The 22,799-nt window shown below is 45.4% G+C and overlaps 2 protein-coding genes across 2 annotated transcripts; one reads left to right on the forward strand and one right to left on the reverse strand.

Annotated features, from left to right (window-relative positions):
* Positions 1–158: 158 nt before the first annotated feature.
* On the reverse strand, positions 159–3,189 carry pars2 (prolyl-tRNA synthetase 2, mitochondrial). Its single transcript, XM_014123383.3, has 3 exons — positions 2,901–3,189; positions 1,175–1,776; positions 159–1,040 (listed from the first exon to the last, which is right to left on the reverse strand). The coding sequence occupies exons 2-3, from the start codon at positions 1,751–1,753 to the stop codon at positions 159–161; spliced, it is 1,461 nt and encodes a 486-aa protein (XP_013978858.1). The 5' UTR covers positions 1,754–1,776; positions 2,901–3,189.
* A 2-nt stretch (positions 3,190–3,191) lies between these two features.
* On the forward strand, positions 3,192–18,418 carry dnai4 (dynein axonemal intermediate chain 4). The gene is made up of 17 exons (XM_014123380.3): positions 3,192–3,460; positions 3,772–3,940; positions 7,755–7,936; positions 8,125–8,237; positions 8,452–8,608; positions 8,779–8,918; positions 9,202–9,378; positions 9,529–9,714; positions 10,154–10,323; positions 10,417–10,503; positions 10,752–10,903; positions 12,253–12,410; positions 14,691–14,815; positions 14,898–14,996; positions 15,315–15,541; positions 15,770–15,923; positions 16,895–18,418. The coding sequence occupies exons 1-17, from the start codon at positions 3,411–3,413 to the stop codon at positions 16,943–16,945; spliced, it is 2,397 nt and encodes a 798-aa protein (XP_013978855.1). The 5' UTR covers positions 3,192–3,410; the 3' UTR covers positions 16,946–18,418.
* Positions 18,419–22,799: the final 4,381 nt, after the last annotated feature.

Genomic DNA, 22,799 nt, shown 5'->3' on the forward strand with positions numbered 1-22,799 from the left:
TTGCATCAGACTTAGATTGGCCTTAGTAGGTATAGGGCTGTTGAGCAGTAGCCTCTTTACCACGTATCATCCCGCCCAACCACAAGCATGCCCATTTCAGAGGAGCAATAGAGTTCCACAGAGTTCAATAGTTTAGTCCAGGTCAAGATCAGTCCAACTCAGACCGTCTCCACTCGTCTGAGTAGGTCTACCAGTCCATCCCTACTGAGGAACATAGTCTCACCAGTCTGCTGGCAGATCACCTCAAACCTGGGTATCTCCTCTGTAGCCTTCTGCCCCAATGCCACCACGTAGGGGTATCCAAGCTGACTGGCATCCTTCAGCCTCTTACCAATGGTCATCTGTGTACGGTCATCCAGAACCACCTCACCTCTTAGGCTGGGCAGAGCCTCCCCCAGAAAAAGGGCCACCTCCTCAGATAAACCAGCCACCTCATCCACCTTACTGCCCCTTTTAGGGGGCAGAACACAGACCTGGTAAGGGGCAAGCAGCCCAGGCCAGCGGATAGCCTCCTCTGTGGACATCACCTCTATGGCGGCAGCAAGGATCCGGGTCACCCCCAGCCCGAAGCAGCCCATCTCAGTGACAGCAGGCTTGTTCTGGGTGTTATTGAAGGTGGCATTGAATATGTGGGAGTATTTGGTGCCAAGGTAGAACGTATGACCCACCTCTATGCCCTTGGACTCCACCAGTGTGCCTGCCTGGCACTGTGGGCAGTCAGTCCGGCCTGGTTCCATGGTCTCCACATTGGCAGAGAAGGAGCAGCTCCCACAGACCAGTAGTCTGTCCTCTCCGATATCTGCTGGGAGCTGGAATTCGTGGGAGAGTTTACCTCCGATTTTCCCTGTGTCTGCCTGGACCTGAACAATGCGCAGGCCCAGCCGGGAGAAGAGACGGTTGTAAGCCTGACATACAGACTCATACGTGTGGTAGGCAGCCTCTTCACTCACATCAAACGTGTACATGTCCTTCATGTAGAACTCCCGCCCCCGTAGCAGCCCGAACCGAGGCTTTGGCTCATCACGGAACTTGCGGGTCATCTGCATAGACAAATGAAACACATCAGCTTAATACCATTATAATATAAACCCAAGTGTACGATAAGAAGAAAGAAGCCCCAATCTGAATAAACTAATGAATAAGGTTTAATCTGGTGCCATACTGTAGCCTATACCTGGTAAAGCATTAGAGGAAGCTGTCTGTAGGACAGGGTTCCCTGGGAGGCCAGCAGCTCTGTCACTGCCTCCTCATGGGTGGGGCCCAGGCAGTATTCCGCTCCGTGGCGGTCCCTCAGGCGGAACAGCTCTTTTCCCATCAGGTCCCAGCGCTCGCTGCGTCTCCACAGCTCCGCAGAGCACAGGCTGGGCATGTCCAGCTTCTGCCCACCGATCCTCTGCATCTCCTGGTCGATCAGCCTCACCAGCTTCTCCATGGAGCGCACTGTGGCTGGGAGGATGTAGTAGCAGCCAGGGTTGGAAGGGTGGATGAGACCTGCCTGCTGCATCAGTCTCTGGCTCTTGCAGGTCATCTCCCCCTGAGCACGACTCTCCTGCCCCACATCACGCAGGTTGGAGGGCTGGAAGAGACGGGATACTAGGGGAAGGTGTGTGCTAGGTCGGGAGATGGAGTCAATGAGGGTTGGCTTTGGGGCATGTCCTGCAGCACAGCTTGAATGGCTCTTACAAGGAGTGGTGAAGGTTCTGGGCAGGTGGGGTAAGATTCTCTGCCGAAGGTGATGCATTAGGACTTCCATTGTAGTAGACTGGTGTCAATATCCTAGAAATATGAGAAATCAAGGACTTGTTTTAAATATACTGAACAAAAATATAAAAAGCAACTTGTAAAGTGTTGGTTCCATGTTTCATTAGCTGAAATAAAATATCCCAGAAATGTTCCATACAAACAGAAAGCTTATTTCTCTCCAATATTGTGCACAAATTTGTTTACATATTTGTTCGTGAGAATGTATCTTTTGCCAAGATAATCCATCCACCTGACAGGTGTGGCATATCAAGAACCTGATTAAACAGTATTATCATTACACAGCACCTTGTGCTGGAGACAATAAAAGGCCACAAATGTGCAGTTTTGTTACACAACACAATGCCACAGATGTGTCAAGTTGAGGGAGTGTGCAATTGACATGCTAACTGCAGGAATGTCCACCAAAGCTGTTGCCAATGAATCTAATGTTTATTTCTCTACTATAGCCACCTCCAACGTCATAGAGAATTTGGCAGTACGACCAACCGGCCACACAACCACAGGCCACATGCAACCACGCCAGTCCAGGAAGTCCACATCTAGCTTCTTCACATGCGGGATCGTCTGAAACCAGCCACCCGAACAGCTGATGAAACTGAGGAGTATTTATGTCTGTAATAAAGCCCTTTTTGTGGGGAAAAATAATTATGTTTGGCTGGGCCTGGCTCCTCAGTGGGTGGGCCCAGGCCCACTCATGGCTGCTCCCCTGCCTAGTCATGTGAAATGAATGGATTAGGGCTTAATTAATTCATGTCAATTGACTGATTTCCATATATGAACTGTAACTCAATAAAATCGTTGCGGCTATATTTTTGTTCGGTATAAAAATAGATTGAGGATATAAACCCAAGGTCAGCAAGAAAGTTTACTTAGCTAGCTTTAAAACCTAACATTGACACTTATTTTGTTAGGCAATGCAATAAACCATAAAACGATTATATTATCCAAATGTCAACTATTTGTAACCATTGAAAGTACCAGGTTGCTAGCTAGCTATATGCATTCCACCAATGCATTCAACCTTTCAGATGTAGCTAGCCAGGCAGGTATAACTAGCTAGCTAGATGTTAGCAAACAAGTTAGGTAGCTAGTTTGCTCTGCAATGCAATTCGGGAGCAAGCACGAGAGCAACTCACCTTGTGTATGAAACCGAACGAGTAATGATGAGCTGGTACTTGATCCATGCGAAGTTTATTAGCTAAAGAACGTTAGCTAAGCTAGCTAGCCGTGCGTACTCTTCTTCGACAGGGATGTCGACCCCGTGGATAACTATCATCTGTGTACTGCCAACTACCGTACTGGAGTAGCGAGCTAAAACGTCTTCATTTAAAAAAAAAATCCAACATGATATTTTCAAAACGGATGCATTTCTGTTATGGACAAGCACCGTCAAGAAAAGCAGACAACAGAGTCCCCAAAAAGTGGATCTATACACTAACGGGTCGTTTGTAAATTTTCCTGACCAATCAGAATCTTATCCGTCTTATGGGAGGAGTATGTTGCTATAGTAATATGAAACAAGAAACTGTGAAACGTGAAGTTAGTTAGCTAGCTTTCTTGCTGCCTCGAATATGTAACGAAGTCATAAACCGATTAGTAAACACCACTATTGCCTTTGTACTAACGACAACATAAGACCACCAAAAATGTCAACCACCAGAGCAAAACTGAAGAAACCCACTCTAAAAGTTACACCGTAAGTTGCTAGCTAGCTAGTTACCCTAAAAGCTAACCTGTCAAGCTAACATGCTAATGGAAATGGCAGGTGATGCTAGCTAGCTACTGTATGTAGACTGTTATCAGCACTTTTACTCCTAGGCTATGCTCTCCAAGGCATTTAACACCCTGTCATTTCACCATATCCTTTGCCCTATTAAATCACATGTTACTGTGTAATAAATCAGTGTGATCTCATTTATTTATTCATTTTTTACAATTTAAGCTAGTAGATAGGGTCTAACTTGATGTGTTCTGACCAGTAGACAAAATGCTTTTACTGTCTTACAGATCTTCCCGGGTAATGAATGTCTCAACATCAGGCGTACTCCGGGTCAACCACAGCTCAACATATGCTCGGAGTATCAATGCCTCAGTGAGCCGGAAAAGTTTCAGTTTGGCTGCTGACAGTAAAATCTTGGATAAAAGCTCTGTTCAAACACCAAAACACACAGTTCAGGTACAGCCCTTTATTGACACGTCTTCTTTGATACATTGCAGGCTCAGCTTCCTCCTGTACTCCCTGTTCACCCATGACTGCGTTGCTGTGCACGGCTCCAACTCAATTGTCAAGTTTGCTGACGACACAACAGTACAGTGGTAGGCCTGATTACCAACAATGATGAGACCGCCTACAGGGAGGAGGTGAGAGCCCTGGAGTGGTGCCAGCAAAATAACCTCTCCCTCAATGTCAATAAAACTAAGGAGCTGATCGTGGGGCCGCCGTGGAGGTCAGAAGTTCCTCGGCGTGCACATCACTGACAACCTGACATGGTCCCTTCACACAGACGGTGTGGTGAAGTAGGTGCAACAGTGCCTCAGGAGGCTGAAGAAATTTGGCTTGGCCCCTAAGACCCTCACTAACTTCTACAGATGCACCATTGACAGCATCTGGTCAGGCTGTATCACCACCTGGTATGGCAATTGCACCGTTCACAACCACAGGGCTCTCCAGAGGCTGGTGCGGTCAGCCAAATGCATCACCAGTGGCACACTGCCTGCCCTCCAGGATATTTATTTACATTTTATTTAACCTTTATGTAACTAGGCAAGTCAGTTAAGAACAAATTCTTATTTACAATCACGGCCTACCCCAGAACAAACCCTAACCCGGACGACGCTGGGCCAATTGTGCGCCGCCCAATGGGACTCTGAATCACGGCCGTTTGTGATATAGCCTGGAATCGATGTGGGTCTGTAGTGACGCCTCTAGCACTGAGATGCAGTGCCTTAGACCCCTGTGCCACTCAGGAGCCCCACATCTACAGCACCCGGTGTCACAGGAAGGCCAAGAAGATCATCAAGGACCTCAGCCTCCCAAGCCACGGCCTGTTCACCCCACTACCATCTAGAATCCGGAGACAGTATAGGTGCATCATCAAATTAAATCACATTTTATTGGTCACATACACATGGTTAGCAGATGTTAATGCGACTGTAGCGAAATGCTTGTGCTTCTAGTTCTGACAGTGCAGTAATATCTAGTAATCAAGTAATAACAAGTAATCTAACAATTCCCCAACAACTACCTAATACGCACAAATCTAAAGGGGTGAATGAGAATATTTACGTATAAGTATATGGATGAGCGATGGCCGAGCGGCATAGGCAAGGTGCAATAGAAGGTATAAAATACAGTATATACATGTGATATGAGTAATGTAAGATATGTAAACATTTTTAAAGTGGCATTATTTAAAGTGGCATTGTTTAAAGTGACTAGTGAATCATTTATTAAAGTGTCCAGTGATTGGGTCTCAATGTAGGCAGCAGCCTCTCTGAGTTAGTGATTGCTGTTTAACAGTTTGATGGCCTTGACATAGAAACTGTTTTTCAATATCTCGGTCCCAGCTTTGATGCACCTGTATTGACCTCGCCTTCTGGATGATAGCGGTGTGAACAGGCAATGGCTCGGGTGGATGTTGTCCTTGATGATCTTTTTGGCCTTCCTGTGACATCGGGTGCTGTAGGTGTCATGGAGGACAGGTAGTTTGCCCCCGGTGATGTGTTGTGCAGACCGCACCACCCTCTGGGGAGCCTTGCGGTTGAGGGCAGTGCAGTTGCCGTACCAGGCTGTGATACAGACTGACAGTATGCTCTCGATTGTGCATCTGTAAAAGTTTGTCAGGGTTTTAGGTGACAACCAAATTTCTTCAGCCTCCTGAGGTTGAAGTCGCTGTTGCCCCTTCTTCGCCACACTGTCTGTGTGGGTGGACCATTTCAGTTTGTCTGTGATGTGAACGCCCAGGAACATAAAACTTTACAATTTCTCCACTGCTGGCCCTTCGATGTGGATAGGGGGGTGCTCCCTCTGCTGTTTCCTGAAGTCCACGATCATCTCCTTTGTTTTGTTGACGTTGAGTGAGAGGTTGTTTTCCTGACGCCACACTCCGAGTCCCCTCACCTCCTCCCTGTAGGCTGTCTCGTCGTTGTTGGTGATCAAGCCCACAACTGTTGTGTCGTCTGCAAACTTGATGATTGAGTTGGAGGCGTGCATGGCCACGCAGTCGTGAGTGATCAAGGAGTACAGGAAAGGGCTGAGCACACACCCTTGTGGGGCCCCAATGTTGAGGGTCAGCGAAGTGGAGATCTTGTTTCCTACCATCACCACCTGGGGGCGGCCCATCAGAAAGTCCAGGTCACAGTTGCACAGGGTGGGGTTGAGACCCAGGGCCTCCAGCTTGATGATGAGCTTGGAGGGTACTATGGTGTTGAATGCTGAGCTATAGTCAATGAACAGCATTCTTACATAGGTATTATTTTTGTCCAGATGGGATAAGGCCGTGTGCAGTGTGATGGCGATTGCGTCATCTGTGGACCTGTTGGGGCGGTATGCAAACTGAAGGGGGTCTAAGGTGGCTGGTAAGGTGGAGGTGATATGATCCTTGACTAGTCTCTCAAAGCACTTCAAGATAACAGAAGTGAGTGCTAAATGACTGACCCTGTACCGATATTCATTTAGTTCAGTTATCTTTGCCTTCTTGGGTACAGGAACAATGGTAGGTAGCCATCTTGAAGCATGTGGGAACAACAGACTAGGGATGCATCTGAGCCAGCAGCCTTGTGAGGGTTAACATGTTTAAATGTTTTACTCACGTCAACCATGGAGAAGGAGAGGGGAGGGGGTGCAGTCTTTGTTAGCGAGCCGCGATGGTGGCACTGTATTATCCTCAAAGCAGGCAAAGAAGGTGTTTAGTTTGTCTGGAAGCGTGACGTTGGTGTCCGTGACGTGGCTGTTTTTGTTTTTGTAGTCCGTAATTTCCTGTCGACCCTGCCACATATGTCTCGTGTCTGAGCCATTGAATTGCGACTCCACCTTGTCCCTGTACCGGCATTTCGCTTGTTTGATTGCCTTGCGGAGGGAATAACTACGCTGTTTATATTCAGACATACTCCCAGACCTCTTTCCATGGTTAAATACGGTGGATCGCGCTTTCAGTTTTGTGCGAATGCCGCCATCCGTCCACGGTTTCTGGTTAGGGTAGGTTTTAATAGTCACAGTGGGTACAACATCTCCAATGCACTTCTTTATAAACGCACACACCGAGTCAGCGTATAGGTCAATGTTGTTCTCTGAGGCTGACCGGAACATGTTCCAGTCCGCATGATCAAAACAATCTTGAAGCGTGGCTTCCGATTGGTCAGACCAGCGATGAATTGTTCTCGTCACAGGTACATCCTGTTTGAGTTTCTGCCTATAAGACGGTACGAGCAAGATGGCATCGTGGTCGGATTTGCTGTAGGGAGGGCGGGGGAGGGCTTTGTATGCATCGCGGAAGTTAGAGTAGCAGTCGTCGGGAGTATTAGCCCTGCGTGTCGTGCAATCAATATGCTGATAGAATTTAGGTATCCTTGTTCTCAAATCATAGCTGGGACCGAGAGACTGCTAAACAGCTTCTATCTTCAGGCCATACTGGTTTGCAGTTATCTCTAGCCGGCCTCCACCCAATACCCTGCCCTGAACCTTAGACACTGTTCTAGCCAGCTACCACCCGGTTCTCTACCTGCACCTTAGAGACTGCTGCCCTATGTACATAGAGTCATTGAACACTGGTCACTTTATGTTTACATACTGTTTCACCCACTTTCTTCTGGATTATGTGTGTATAGATTTTTTTTTATTGCTATGTATTACTGCACTGTTGGAGCTAGTATAAACACAAGCGTTTCACTGCACCTACAAATCTGTGTACGTGACCAATACATTTTGATTTGATTTGACATTGCAATAACAATTACTGTGCATCAGTTAAAAAGTTACATCCCTCTCACAGGTCTTTGACGAAAGTGGCAAGGACGTCACCCCACAGCCTCTCTACCAGCCGGACCCTGCAGCAGTGATGTCTAAACACAGTAAGATCTTTGCCAGTGACACCTCTGGTGGCACCATGTCAGACTTCTACTCTACGGCATACCAGACAACAACCAACGCTAGCTTCGCTGGGCCCTTTACCAGGTAACACACTCTCAGAATATTCACTTTTTAAAAGAAACATTATTTAGAAGACAATGTGCATAACTTTATGGTCATTGGACTATGTACTGCTTTGAGTACCTTAATCTCACACTTTAGTTGTCTTGTAAACATTTTTAAGTAATATGACTGGTGATTATGACAGAGTAATGCTGCCTGTCGTATGTCAGGTCAGTGTTTGGAAGCAGCACAGTGTCGAGAGGGAGCCAGTCCACGATGGAGTCGATGAATGAAGAGATTGAGGACCCATCCTCCAAAAGGGACATCTCCATCAGTCTCTCAGGTTGACAATCATTTCACTCTCCTTTCATTTACTAATGATGTTACAGGAGTATGCAAAACATTCATTGTGTAATCAGACAGCACTTTAATTGCAACTTGATTGCAAGTATATGTAATCTGAAAAATCCAGGGATGTAAAGTTACCCCAAAATGTAACATTTTTATAACCTGGATGCTTTTATTTATGTTGTTGATGTATATTTCTGTCCTGTCAGATGTCCAGGTCAGGAGGGAAGAGGTGAAAGAGTTGATAAAGGAGGAGATGTTGGACGACGTGGTGGATCGGTACCTCATCGAGTCAGAGACCCTCTGGCTACTGCACATGCCAGCCGTCTCTGTGTCTGTGGACTCTGAGGAAGCTGAATCTGTCAAGTAAGCAATCACCTTTTCCAGATTCAGAATGAAATAGCTCATATGTAGATCCAAATGATGTAGATTCCAGGCTCAGGCCTCAGTACCTCATAATGCAGTTCCTTGCTTGCTATGTAGTTTATATACATTTTTATGCAACTTGTGTTCTGTCAATCACCCTCTGCCGGAAGAGAGAGAAACAATCTGTACATGGAGCTGTGTAAGAACAGAATGGGGAATGATAAGTACGTGGAGCGTTCCATGCAGACGTTCAACGGAGCACCCAAGACCAAGGAGGTCCAGAGTGAGGCCATCACCATGGTGGATGCAGGTTAGGATGCACTTCATCCTTGCTATGAGATATGAGAGCACTCTTGTCTGTTGTTCTTATCTCACCTCTCACCCAAGCACAGCCTTCTCAGTCAGCCTTTCGCTTGTTAAGCACCCCCCACTGTGCACTGATGTCAATTCAACTTCTATTCCACGTTGGTTCAATGTAATTTCATTGAAATGACGTGGCAACAACATTGATTCAACCAGTGTGTGCCCAGTGTGCCTCTGGCCTCTATGCCTGTTGTTACAAATAGCAATTGTCTCCTTTGCTCTCTTTGTAGCCACCACAGCCACCACCTGGGATATGTATGACTCATTCCACAGCGCAGGGCTGGGGGAGGCTGCCTTGTCCCCAGACACAGACAAGGCCAGCATCCCTGAGATTGTCTCCAACCACAGACTGGACCCCACCAGAGCCCCCGAGAGAACCATGTCTGTCATCAGCACCACTAGCATAGGTACAGTAACTGTCATTAATAGAATATAACCATATTAGAGGACAAAGGGATCTTTATGATTATGATCCTGCAGCAGTTTTAGAATTTCTTATTTATGTACAGTTTATTTCATGATGATGTGTGATATTAACAGGCGTCTTTCTATTCCAGCGAGTGCCTCTAGCTCGCGGATCGAGATAGAGCCTTTCGTGGTCCCGTCTGAAGATGAACCGGACCCGGAACTGATTCTGCAGTCAGAGAAGTTCCAGCAGGATCTGTTCGTGATGGAAAGGATCATTCTGGAGAACATCTACCAGCCGAAGCTGGCTGCATACAGACAGCTCCCCACATTGGAAGGTATGGTTATTACTGATACATGCGTCTCTACCCACTGGGCACAGACGTCTATTTTTGAGTTGTCAACTAACGTGAATTCAACGTGAAATCAACACCATGACATTTGGATTTAGGTTAAGTTGAGGACTTTATGCAAATCCAATCAGTTTTCCACTTTGATTCAACATCATCACATAACATATATATTTTTTTAATTATGTGGAAACAACGTTGATTTAACCAGTTTTTGCCCAGTGGGTAGTGGTTTTTTTTGGTGACGTTTGCAGGCAAACAGTACACTGTAATCTATGTCCCCATCTGGTTTATTAGCCGCAACGTTTTAACCCTTAGGTCTTCATCAGGTTCGGATCATATTTTTATCAACTTGAATTGATATTTAGTAATGTTACGTATTGAATGCCTCATTTCTTATTAACAACCATGTTTGTTGGATGTCCAGATCCTGACAGTGTGCCCAAGGTTGTGCCCACGGTGGTGAGCAGGAGAGAGGAGAGTTCCCTGGATGAGGAGAGCACTCTGACCCCGGCACTGGAGCGCCTCTGGTCCTTCAGCTGTGAGCTGACTTCAGGACACAACGTCAGCAGTATGGCCTGGAACAAGAGGAACGCCGTATGATTCTATCTTTATTCACTTATTTATTTGTCTTTTGTTTGTGTAATATTTTTTTAACAAATAAACTCTCCATGTTATTTCCTTCTCCAGGACCTTCTTGCAGTGGGGTATGGACAGTTTGACTTCAAAGACCAGAAATCAGGCCTGATCTGCTGCTGGTCTCTGAAGAACCCCACGGTAACTGACACTTCTCGCATTTCTGTTTTCTTCTGTATTTCAGTTCATACCATTCGTTTCTGAAATTGTGCTGTACATGTAGCCTGGTCCCAGATCTATGTGTGCTGTATACTCCTATGGACTTTATCATGCCAAACATTTGGCAAGGCAGCACAAACAGATCTGAAACCAGGCTACTGTACCAGTGCCAGGTTAGAGAATAGTTCTCTAGTGACTAAGCTAATGGGTTTTGTATCTTGTATCTACAGTGGCCTGAGAGGGTCTTTACCTGTGAGAGTGGAGTGACTACTTTGGACTTTTCAGCAAGCAATGCCAGCCAGCTAGCAGTGGGGATGCATGATGGCAGCATAGCCACCTACAATGTCAAGAGCAGAGAGAAGACACCCGTCATCGACAGCAGGTGGGTCTGTGTTTCCTCAGAGAGAGAGAGAGACAACCAAATCGACATGTCTTATTTCTCATAGACACCAGGTGGCACTGTATACTGGCAGACAAACAGGCTATATGACAGGGTTCCCCACCAAGTTTTCTAAGCAAAAGAAAATTAATAAAATAAATGTTATAATTTTTGTTCTTGAAGATAAAATACTGTAATATTACCAGGAAATTAGCTTGCACATGATTTTAATTTTAGGAAATCTGCTCACATGTATTCATACACATAAATACAGAGGGATATGTGATCGTATCCCAATGTTATCATGATTTTGTCAAATACCATATCTGTTTGGGATTCTTGCGGTCAATTTGCAGTGTACAAATTATTTATAACTATGTTCTGACTCCCCGACCATCTTCTCAAGGAAAAATCGACCCATGGCTGTTTGTAATTGGGGACCACTATATGGTTTACAAAGCATAGCTCACAGTCACAAACATTTCTGCTTTACCCATAGGCTTTACCTTTATAATTAGTCAGTGGAGTAGGTCTATGTTCCGTTTATAATTTAAAATAATAGCAATTGTAATATATAAACTTTTTTGATAATCACAAAAGATTGAGGTGATGAACAATATTGGAAACATTAATGATGAAGACAAGGATAAGTCTTATTTAAAAACATTTTATTTCTCATTTCAAAATGAGACTTGTTCATGTTCATTTGGAAATGCACGTATTGCACAGTCGGTCATGTCAAGGACTATGTTTAAAGAATAAAACAACAGGAAACCTACACTGAAAGGGAGATGGTTACCGTGATGCAGAGGAAACAACGGAAGGCCAGCCAGCCAACAAAAACACATAACAAGCCTTTTAACAAGCTGTTCCATCGTTCCTCAGATACTAGCGCAATATATTTGTGTGAATTCAATAGAGTGACGCATTTCCACCAAATATCTACTGTTTTTACAGTATCTCCTGTGCATATCTCCCCGTTACTCAACATCTGTCTGTTGTTGTTATGACTGACTAGCTGGGCTGTGATGTCACAGACTGTCTACTATTTGTAATCTCCGTTGGACACTGGAATATCTACTGATCTCACACAGACATGTAACAAAGCTGGTAGAAATTACATCTGTGAGAGCTACAGGAAAGCTGTGTAGTGACTGCGTCTAGGAAAACTAGGAGAACCTCAACGTGTGTGTTAGTTGAAGCACACTTATCGTGTGTGTGTGTGTGTGTGTGTGTGTGTGTGTGTGTGTGTGTGTGTGTGTGTGTGTGTGTGTGTGTGTGTGTGTGTGTGTGTGTGTGTGTGTGTGTGTGTGTCTGTGTCTGTGTGTGTGTGTGTGTGTGTGTCTGTGTAGTGACTGTGCCCACAAGCACACAAGCCCTGTGTGGCAGGTAAGGTGGATCGACCATGAGAGGGGTGCCTCAGGGGAGGACAAGGGAGAGACACTCATCTCTGTGTCTGCAGACGGCAGGATCAGCAAGTGGTTCCTGCGGAAAGGCCTCGACTGCATAGGTCCAGTTTTACCTCAATCTCTGAAAGTCTTGGGAAACCTTTCTATTAGTATGCCCCCTCCAAGTATCCCAAATATCCACCCATCCTTCAAATTTTTTTAGACACTTTTTCAGACAACTCTTGCAGACATTTCCCCCCATAACCTTCCAGTCAGTAGACAACACTTGCAGACATTTCCCCCCATAACCTTCCAGTCAGTAGACAACACTTGCAGACATTTCCCCCCATAACCTTCCAGTCAGCAGACAAATCTTGCAGACATTCCCCCCCATAACCTTCCAGTCAGCAGACAACACTTGCAGACATTTCCCCCCATAACCTTCCAGTCAGTAGACAACACTTGCAGACATTTCCCCCCATAACCTTCCAGTCAGCAGACAAAACTTGCAGACATTTCCCCCCATAACCTTCCAGTCAGTAGACAACACTTGCAGACATTTCCCCCCATAACCTTCCAGTCAGCAGACAACACTTGCAGACATTTCCCCCCATAACCTTCCAGTCAGCAGACAACACTTGCAGACATTTCCCCCCATAACCTTCCAGTCAGTAGACAACACTTGCAGACATTTCCCCCCATAACCTTCCAGTCAGTAGACAACACTTGCAGACATTTCCCCCCATAACCTTCCAGTCATAAGCGTAACAGTTACAGTTGAAGGCGGAAGTTTACATACACTGAGGTTGGTGTCATTAAAACTAGTTTTTCAACCACTCCACAAATTTCTTGTTAACAAACTGTAGTTTTGGCAGGTCAGTTAGGACATCTACTTTGTGCATGACGCAAGTCATTTTTCCAACAATTGTTTACAGACAGATTGTTTCACTTATAATTCACTGCATCACAATTCCAATGAGTCAGAAGTTTACATACACTAAGTTAACTGTGCCTTTAAACAGCTTGGAAATGACAACAGAAAATGATTTCATGGCTTTAGAAGCTTCTGATAGGCTTATTGACATCATTTGAGACAATTGGAGATGTACATGTGAAAGTATTTCAAGGCCTACCTTCAAACCCAGTGCCTCTTTGCTTGACATCATGGGAAAGTCAAAAGAAATCAGCCCAAAAATTGTAGTCTGGTTCATCCTTGGGATTAATTTCCAAACGCCTGAAGGTACCACGTTCATCTGTACAAACAATAGTACACAAGTATAAACACCATGGGACCACGCAGCCGTCATACCGCTCAGGAAGGAGATGCGTTCTGTCTCCTAGAGATGAACGTACTTTGGTGCGAAAAGTGCAAATCAATCCCAGAACAACAGCAAAGGACCTTGTGAAGATGCTGGAGGAAACAGGTACAAAAGCATCTATATCCACAGTAAAACGAGTCCTATATCGACATAACCTGAAAGGCTGCTCAGTAAGGAAGAAGCCACTGCTCCAAAACCGCCATAAAAAAGCCAGACTACGGTTTGCAACTGCACATGGGGACAAAGATTGTACTTTTTGGAGAAATGTCCTCTGGTCTGATGAAACAAAAATAGAACTGTTTGGCCATAATGACCATAATGACCTGTTTGGAGGAAAGGGGGAGGCTTGCCAGCCAAAGAACACCATCCCAACCATGAAGCACGGGGGTGGCAGCGTCATGTTGTGGGGGTGCTTTGCTGCAGGAGGGACTGGTGAACTTCACAAAATCGATGGCCTCACGAGGAGGGAAAGTTATGTGGATATATTGAAGCAACATCTCAAGACATCAGTCAGGAAGTTAAAGCTTGGTTGCAAATGGATCTTCCAAATGGACAAAGACCCCAAGCATACTTCCAAAGTTGTGGCAAAATGGCCTAAGGACAACAAAGTCAAGGTATTGGAGTGGTCATCACAAAGCCCTGACCTCAATCCTATAGAAAATGTGTGGGCAGAACTGAAAAAGGATCCAACAAACCTGACTCAGTTACACCAGCTCTGTCAGGAGGAATGGGCCAAAATTCACCCAACTTATTGTGGGAAGCTTGTGGAAGGCTACCCAAAACGTTTGACCCAATTAAACAACTTAAAGGCAATGCTACCAAATACTAATTGAGTGTATGTAAACTTCTGACCCACTGGGAATGTGATGAAAGAAATAAAAGCTGAAATAAATCATTTTCTCTACTATTATTCTGACATTTCACATTCTTAAAATAAAGTGGTGATCCTAACTGACCTAAGACAGTGAATTTTTACTATGATTAAATGTCAGGAATTGTGAAAACTGAGTTTAAATGTATTTGGCTAAGGTGTATGTAAACTTCTGACTTCAACTGTATGTGCTCTAACCCATACCTACACAGACCTGATGAAGCTGAAGAGGACGAGGAATGAAAAAGCCAAGAAGCAGGCTGGAGACAAAGAGAGGAAGAGCGAGGCACTCATATCACGGCAGGCGCCGGGGCTCTGTTTTGACTTCCATCCCACGGTGAGCGACCAGAGTGTTCTTAAGTTTCCATAAAGGATAGTTACACATGCGTTGTTTTAGTTACTTATTCCTGTGTGTTTAGGACTCCAACATCTACCTTGCTGGTACAGAGGAGGGCCACATCCACAAGTGTTCCTGTTCCTATAATGAACAGTTCCTGGAGACCTACATAGCACACAAAGTATGAACAGATCCTTCAGGCCGTACAGATGCTCTCTGCTGGACTGAATAATACAATGCCATTCATTCATTCCCTAACCCTAGCTTCATGTCTGCATCCCTGTTCAACCCTAACACTAGCCTCTACCACCACCCTAACCCTAGATTCATGTCCAAATCCCTGTTCAACCCTAACCCTAACTTCATGTCCACATCTGGTTGAGCCCTAACCCTAGCGTAAACAACCTTAACCCTAGCTTCATGTCCACATCCAGGTTCAACCCTAACCCTAGCCTCAACTCTGACCCTAACCCTAGCTCTAACCTCTCCTTGCTCTCAGGGCCCTCTGTACCGGATCACATGGTCTCCGTTCTGCTCAGATGTCTTCCTGAGCTGCTCCTCTGATTGGACGATCCAGCTGTGGCGGCAGGACCTGTTCACTCCCGTGCTGGGCTTCACCTCGACCCAGAGTGCCGTCTATGATGTCATGTGGTCCCCCAAGTGGGCCACCGTGTTTGGGGCCGTTAACGAGGGACGCGTGGAGATCTGGGACCTGGGAGCCAGCATGTGAGTAGTCTCTCTTTGTCTGTCTCTTTCCTTTTCTATTACTCTCTCTCTTAATAAATTGATTTCACTCTGTCTCTTTCTCTCCCTTTCTATATATTGTAGTTTCTTCTCTTAATGCATTTCCAGAAATATGAAGCTACAATAATAAAGCTCAACTCTTTACTCTGAGCTTGGCCTGTGAATAAACAATAGACAGCATTTCCACCATGCCCTTGTCCCTCTCCCAAGCCTGGACCCCACCATAGTGAGCCTGGCCAGTCCCGGGGTGAAGCTGACCTCCCTGCTGTTTGCTACTGAGACAGACTGTATTCTAGTGGGGGACAGTGACGGACAGGTCAGCGTCTACCAGCTCAAGAACCTCACCGTAGGAGAGGGAACACAGGTGAGGCAGGGGTCTCCAACAGGTCGATCGCAAGCTACCAGTAGTGCGCAGCCCACCTATGACTAGCTCGCCAAGCAATTATGAAAGTACATGCATTTTTTCGTTTCTTCCTTGCAAACTGTCAAAACCATAAAGCTCACGGCTACTATCCAATCAAAGCCACACTTACATTATCCCACCCCTGGTTAGCCACTATTGGTATAAAAAGCCAAACGTAACACATCTGCCAATTAATTTCCAGCAATATTGCCCTTGTCTGTTTGCCTGCGACTCAAACTGAATTCTTCCGCTGCTCTATCGTTCGCTACATACTTCAGTCTGAGACTGCCATCGTTGAAGTCTTTATGGTGACATCAAAATTAGGGGTGTTGTACAAGTCATCAATGATTGGGTCATCTCTAACCAATCAGAGTATCAAAGCCAATGACGAATTTTCAACCCCCCTAATTTTACCAGGTATATTTACAGAAAACACATCTCTTGCATACCAAGGAGCCGGGGATGAGTTGCAGTGTAGAAGAGAATAATGTGACCGTTTCAAAGATTAATAAAAAAAGAGTGGTTTGCAACGTTTCCTTTTCTAAAACAAGCTCTCGTGCTAGAAAGGTTTGGAGACCCCTGGATTAGAGTGGTAGCTTTCCGGTTTGAATATAAGCCAACTGCGTTGCATGGAAAGGGTCTGTTGTTGCATACACCTTCTGATCAGAATGCTTCATCGCTGTTCTTACAGTGACTCATCTTTTTGCGGTGTGCACTGTTCTGTAAGACATACTGTATGTCACTCAGTGCTTTGCCTTACATACAAACTATTCTGTGTAAATTCAGGTTGATTATTACAGACCATTTAAAGACAATTTCAGCCCAGATTAAGGCATCGTTTCCTCAGTCTGTGGGTGGCTGGTTAACTGTTTTTATCTCCCTGAGCAAACAGACAGAGGGTAAAATATCTTGTCTCATCTCTGTCCCCTTAGGTGGACGCGTTAGAGGACATCATCGGCTCCACCCTGGCCAGTCAGCTGTGAGAGGGACAGACCCAGCCATGGGTGGAGGGACACACCGGGACTATGTATCCCCTAAAGCCTGCCTCATCCACTATGTCATCATCGGCTGTCTGTCGCCATAGTGTTTGGTCCCCAAGGACTGCATCTTTGTCTCTTTTTATATTGAGAAAAAGAACATGATCATTTTTCATTACCATAAAACATGTTTCGTCTCTGCTTGTCACTCACGGTCTCTCAAAGTTTAGATCAATATCTAGATCAGTCCGATTTTTCTTTGTCTTGTTTTTATATTCATCTGGCCCAATGCCCAGTTTCCCCAGTTCCAGTCTTGAATAATAGCTGAAATATCTGGAATTGATTATATCCATTTCAAAGGAGGTTCTGCCTGATTCTATGTTGCTGCTGATCTTGTTGACCCAGTCATAAAGAAAGCTGTCTTTGAGCTTGTTTTGATGAAGAGCAATGGAGGATCTCTGAGTGACACACACGAAACGCATCCCAAGGATACTTTTTTCAGAAAGCTGAAATGCCATGCATCTCTTTTTCATCTTCCCAAACCTGCATCTTTGGCTGTCCGGCCCTCATCGCCACAGCAACGTCCCTGTTTTGTATGATAGTCATTGTGTGTGTACTGTATGGAGAGCACTGTGTTTTTGAGCATGCTGTTACTCTGCAGTGCTGTGTGTGTATATGAGTGTGTTCATGTGTATTAAGAGTGTAGCCTGTCTAAAGAGCTTCTGTTGCATCGAGATCCAGACACACGCACACCCCACTCAGCCTCCCATACCTCCGCTAATGGCTGTCATTATGTAGTCAAGGGCTTTCCCTGACATTTGAAAGTAGGTGTTGTTAACCGTCATTGTTATGTGGGTAAAAAGGCTAATACGGACTGGAGTCTACTGCTTCAGGAGCAAATGGGCAGAAAAACATAAAAACCTGGTAAAGTGGACATCTGACAGGAGTCACATGACAGTAGTAAACAGATCATATGCCATTATGACTGCTATCTCTGTCATGGGTGTCGTAGGGTAGAGACCAAGACGCAGCGGGAAAATGTACACTCATCTTTTTATTTAGATGAAAAAGGAAAACACAAATGTACACAAAACAAACTTGACAGTCTTGTCAGGCAAACAGCTAAACAAGAACAATCTCCCACAAAAAACAAACTCCTAATTATAGGACCCTCAAGAGGCAACAATAACCAGCTGCCTCCAATTGAAGGTCCAACCCCAATTAACAAAAGACTAGATAGAACATAGAAATATACTAACATAGAACAATGACTAACAAACCCCGGACTAATAAATCAAATACCCCTCTACCTAAACACATACACAAAACACACCCTGAACCACATAAAACAAACACCCCTCTACCTAAATACATAGCCCAAACCACATGAAACAAACACCCCCTGCCACGTCCTGACCAAACTATAATAACAAATAACCCCTATTACTGGTCAGGAAGTGACAGTACCCCCCCCCCCCCAAAGGTGCAGACCCCGGATGCACCTCACACAAATAACCAAAAATTGCCCCCCAAAAAATAAATCCAAAATCTAAAGGGAGGGTGGCTGCCGTCACCGACGGCTCCTGTGCTACACCCCCCCTCCCCAAACCTCCTGCAGTGGAGGTGGCTTAGGCTCAGGCCTTAATCCCCTACCAGACCAAACCACCCCCACTGCATACCTCTGCCTGAGGTCAGTCACTGAAGACCCTGGACTGGGCTCTGGGAGCTCTGGACTGTAGGCCGTCTCACTCGGTGCCGGACTGTAGGCCGTCTCACTCGGTGCCGGACACTCTGGACGAGGTACTGTTGCCGGACACTCTGGACGAGGTACTGTTGCCGGACACTCTGGACGAGGTACTGTTGCCGGACACTCTGGACGAGGTACTGTTGCCGGACACTCTGGACGAGGTACTGTTGCCGGACACTCTGGACGAGGTACTGGGCTGACGCACTGGTAGGGGAGGTATCAGACTGGGGGCACGCACCTCAGGGCTAGTGTGGGGAGCAGGAACAGGCCGAGTTGGACTGGGCTGACGCACGGGAAGCCTGGTGCGTGGTGCTGGTACTGGAGGTATCAGACTGGAGACACACACTTCAAGGCTAGTGCGAGGAGCGGGAAACACTGGACCGTAGAGGCGCACTGGCGGTCTCGAGCGCAGGACTGGCACCGCCCGTACTGGCTGAGTGCCCACTTCCCCCTGGCAAATGCGGGGCGCTGGCACTGCGCACACCAGCCTGAAAATACTTGGCCTCGCCACAGTACGCATTACCCCTAAGCACGGGACCTGTCCAGTCATATGTTGCCTAAAAAAAGCACAGGGATTTGGCTTGGGGCTTAATCCTCGCCCAGCCAAACTACCCGTGTGCCCCTCCCCCCAAAAATATTGGGGCTGCCTCTCGGGCTCCCTTAACTCCTCCATAGCCCTGGAAATGCTCATCCTCATCTCCGCCCATGTCCATCCTTCTTCCTCGTGCTCCTTACCCCGCTGCTTGGTCCGTTTGTGGTGGGAGATTCTGTCACAGGTGTCGTAGGGTAGAGACCAAGACGCAGCGGGAAAATGTACACTCATCTTTTTATTTAGGTGAAAAAGGAAAACACATAAATGTACACAAAACGAACTTGACAGTCTTGTCAGGCAAACAGCTAAACAAGAACAATCTCCCACAAAAAACCCATGAAAACAAACTCCTAATTATAGGACCCTCAATCAGAGGCAACTATAACCAGCTGCCTCCAATTGAAGGTCCAACCCCAATTAACTAATCATAGAAATACAAAAGACTAGATAGAACATAGAAATATACTAACATAGAACTATGACTAACAAACCCCGGACTAATAAATCAAATACCCCTCTATCTAAACACATACACAAAACACACCCTGAACCACATAAAACAAACACCCCTCTACCTAAATACATAGCCCAAACCACATAAAACAAACACCCCCTGCCACGTCCTGACCAAACTATAATAACAAATAACCCCTATTACTGGTCAGGACGTGACACTCTCTGAGTCTATCTGTTCTCTAGATCTCTACCCTTGCTTCCCATTTAGGGGTCTTCATCAAATCAGAATACTGGAACTTTTATTCTATTTCATCTTCATTTAAATTACACAGGAAGTCCCATTGAGGTGAGAAGACCTGTTTCCCATGGGAGACCTGGCAAAACTGACTCAGGCAGGTGGTCTCCAAACCTTGTCCTGAAGAACCACCGGGTCTCTAGGGTTTTGCCCGGTAGGTCAGGATGTAATCAATTAACAAAGCACCTCATTGATTAGCCTGATTGAGTAATTGGTGGATCCTTCTGAGAGGAGAGTGAGATGAACTAGAATTTGCCTAATTAGATCTTGTGAAAGTGTGTAGCCATATCCTTTCATCAAAACAATATAATGAGCGTGTTTGCTGTCAGCTAATGAGGAAACTACCCATGAGGAAACTACCCGTGAGGAAACTAATGTCATGCCATGATGTAATTTCACATTAGAAAGAACACTAAAATGAGAATGATGCATAGTCACTTTACCCCTACTTACATGTACAAATTACCTCGACTAACCCGTACCCCCGCACATTGACTCGGTACCGGTACCCCCTGTATAAATCCTCGTTATTGTTATTTTATTGTTTAACTTTTTATTAAAATGTTTACTTTATTTTATTTAGTAAATATTTTCCTCTATTTTCTTAAAACTGCGTTGTTGGTTAAGGGCTTGTAAGTAAGCATTTCACTGTATTCGGCGCATGTGACAAATAAAAATGGATTTGATGGCACTGATGTGTAACACAGATGATGATTTGTATTACAATTAGATCCAGCTGTGGCGGAAGGACCTGTTCACTCCTGTGCTGGGCTTCACCTCCATCCAGAGGTGAAAAAAAGAGAGAGAGAGATGGGGTAGATGAGGTGGGGACGGAATGGGGGGTATAGGGGAGAGAGAGAGAGATGGGGTAGATGAGGTGGGGACGGAATGAGGGGGTGTTATAGGGGAGGGAGAGATGGGGTAGATGAGGTGGGGACGGAATGGGGGGTATAGGGGAGAGAGAGAGAGATGGGGTAGATGAGGTGGGGACGGAATGAGGGGGTGTTATAGGGGAGGGAGGGAGAGATTGATTGACTCTTCAACAGGTGAGCTGAAATGTATAAATAGGAGGAAGATGCACGTCTTGAACCAGAGACCAGTCCACTGTGTTACTGCCTCAGCAAGAGGCAGAGCGAGAGAGAAAGAGCAGAAGGGGGAGAGAGAGGTAGAGAGAGGAAGAGAGAGAGAGAGAGGAACACAAACAGAATAAGAGAAAGAAAGAAAGAAATATAAAAAGAAGAAAGAGGAGAAAGTAGACCAGAGAAACAGTCTGTGGTGGTCTTTGCAAGCGAGCACCCCAGTTGGGACGAACACAGATACACACACAGCAACCAACAGAGAGCCAACCTCCAGTGTCAGGCAGGCAGTTGCTCCTCTGACTGGGTTATGGAGGTCTGTTATGCAGTCCTGTTCTCTGGAACATTATAGCCCAGTGGAACCCACCTCTTATAATCCGATTATGATGCTGATGATATCAGGGCAAGCCTGTTCCCAGTGGGCAGACCACAGCAAACAGTTAGCATATTAACCATGCTCATTAGAACCAATTAGAGGACCTCTATACCAGGCGGTGTCAGAGGAAAGCCCTAAAATTGTCAAAGACTCCAGACACCCCAGTCATAGACTGTTCTCTCTGCTACCACAAGGCAAGCGGTACTGGAGCACCAAGTCTAGGTCCTAGAGGCTTCTAAACATCTTCTACCCCCCAAGCCATCAGACTCCTGAACATCTAGTCAAATGGCTACGCAGACTATTTGCATTGCCCCCCACCCCACTCCACCACTGCCACTTTCTGTTGTCATCTATGCATAGTCACTTTAATTACTTTACCTACATATACATAAAACCTCAACTAACCGGTGCCCCCGCACATTGACTCTGTACTGGCACCCCCCCCGTATATATTGTTACTTACTGTTGCTCTTTAATTACTTGTTACTTTTATCTCTTATTCTTATCTGAATTTTTTTTAAACTGCATTGTTGGTTAAGGGCTTGTAAGTAAGCATTTCACTGTAAGGTCTACACCTGTTGTATTCGGCGCATGTGACTAATACAATTTGATTAGATTTTTATTTGATTTGATAGCGGCACAGATACTGGACAAGACTGATAGCACCAGGCTAAACCTGTTCCAGTCATTTGGGGCTTTTCTCATTTGACAGGTCCATGTACAGCAATTACATTGTTGAGCATAGACTACTGATAAGATATCAGGCACAGACAGTCCCCCAAGCATCCTCTGAACAAAATTAGGACTGGGGGAGAAAATGAACTTTGATTTGGACATGCATTTTTATGTTGACTGTCTTTCCAAGCTGTTTTATTAATGAGTGACTGTATGACTTTCCAGATTCATATCAGACTGTAATGCCATATTTCATTATGTGATATGATTTTATGACTTGAGCTTCCTGTTGTGTGATGTCATGGGCAGGTTTGGCCAATGAGGAGAAGAGTCCGATCAGTCTAGAAGACCTGAAGACCAGTCTGTGGTCAGAGTTCAGCAGTCGTGACCTGAACAACATGCTGACCACCGTGTGCTACCAGGTAGATAAACACAAGTAGAAGGCTCAGGAAAAACAGAATGTGAGGTATCATATATCATTAATGCTTGCACAGAACAATCCAAAATAGATGTTATGAAATCAGAGCTTTTAGATAGAGCTTTTAGACAGAGCTTTTAGATAGAGCTTTTAGATAGAGCTTTTAGATAGAGCTTTTTAGATAGAGCTTTTTAGATAGAGCTTTTTAGATAGTTGTAACTTGCG

The sequence above is a fragment of the Salmo salar genome, chromosome 10 (genome assembly GCF_965601325.2).
Source record: "Salmo salar chromosome 10, fSalSal1, whole genome shotgun sequence".
NCBI lineage: Eukaryota > Metazoa > Chordata > Actinopteri > Salmoniformes > Salmonidae > Salmo > Salmo salar.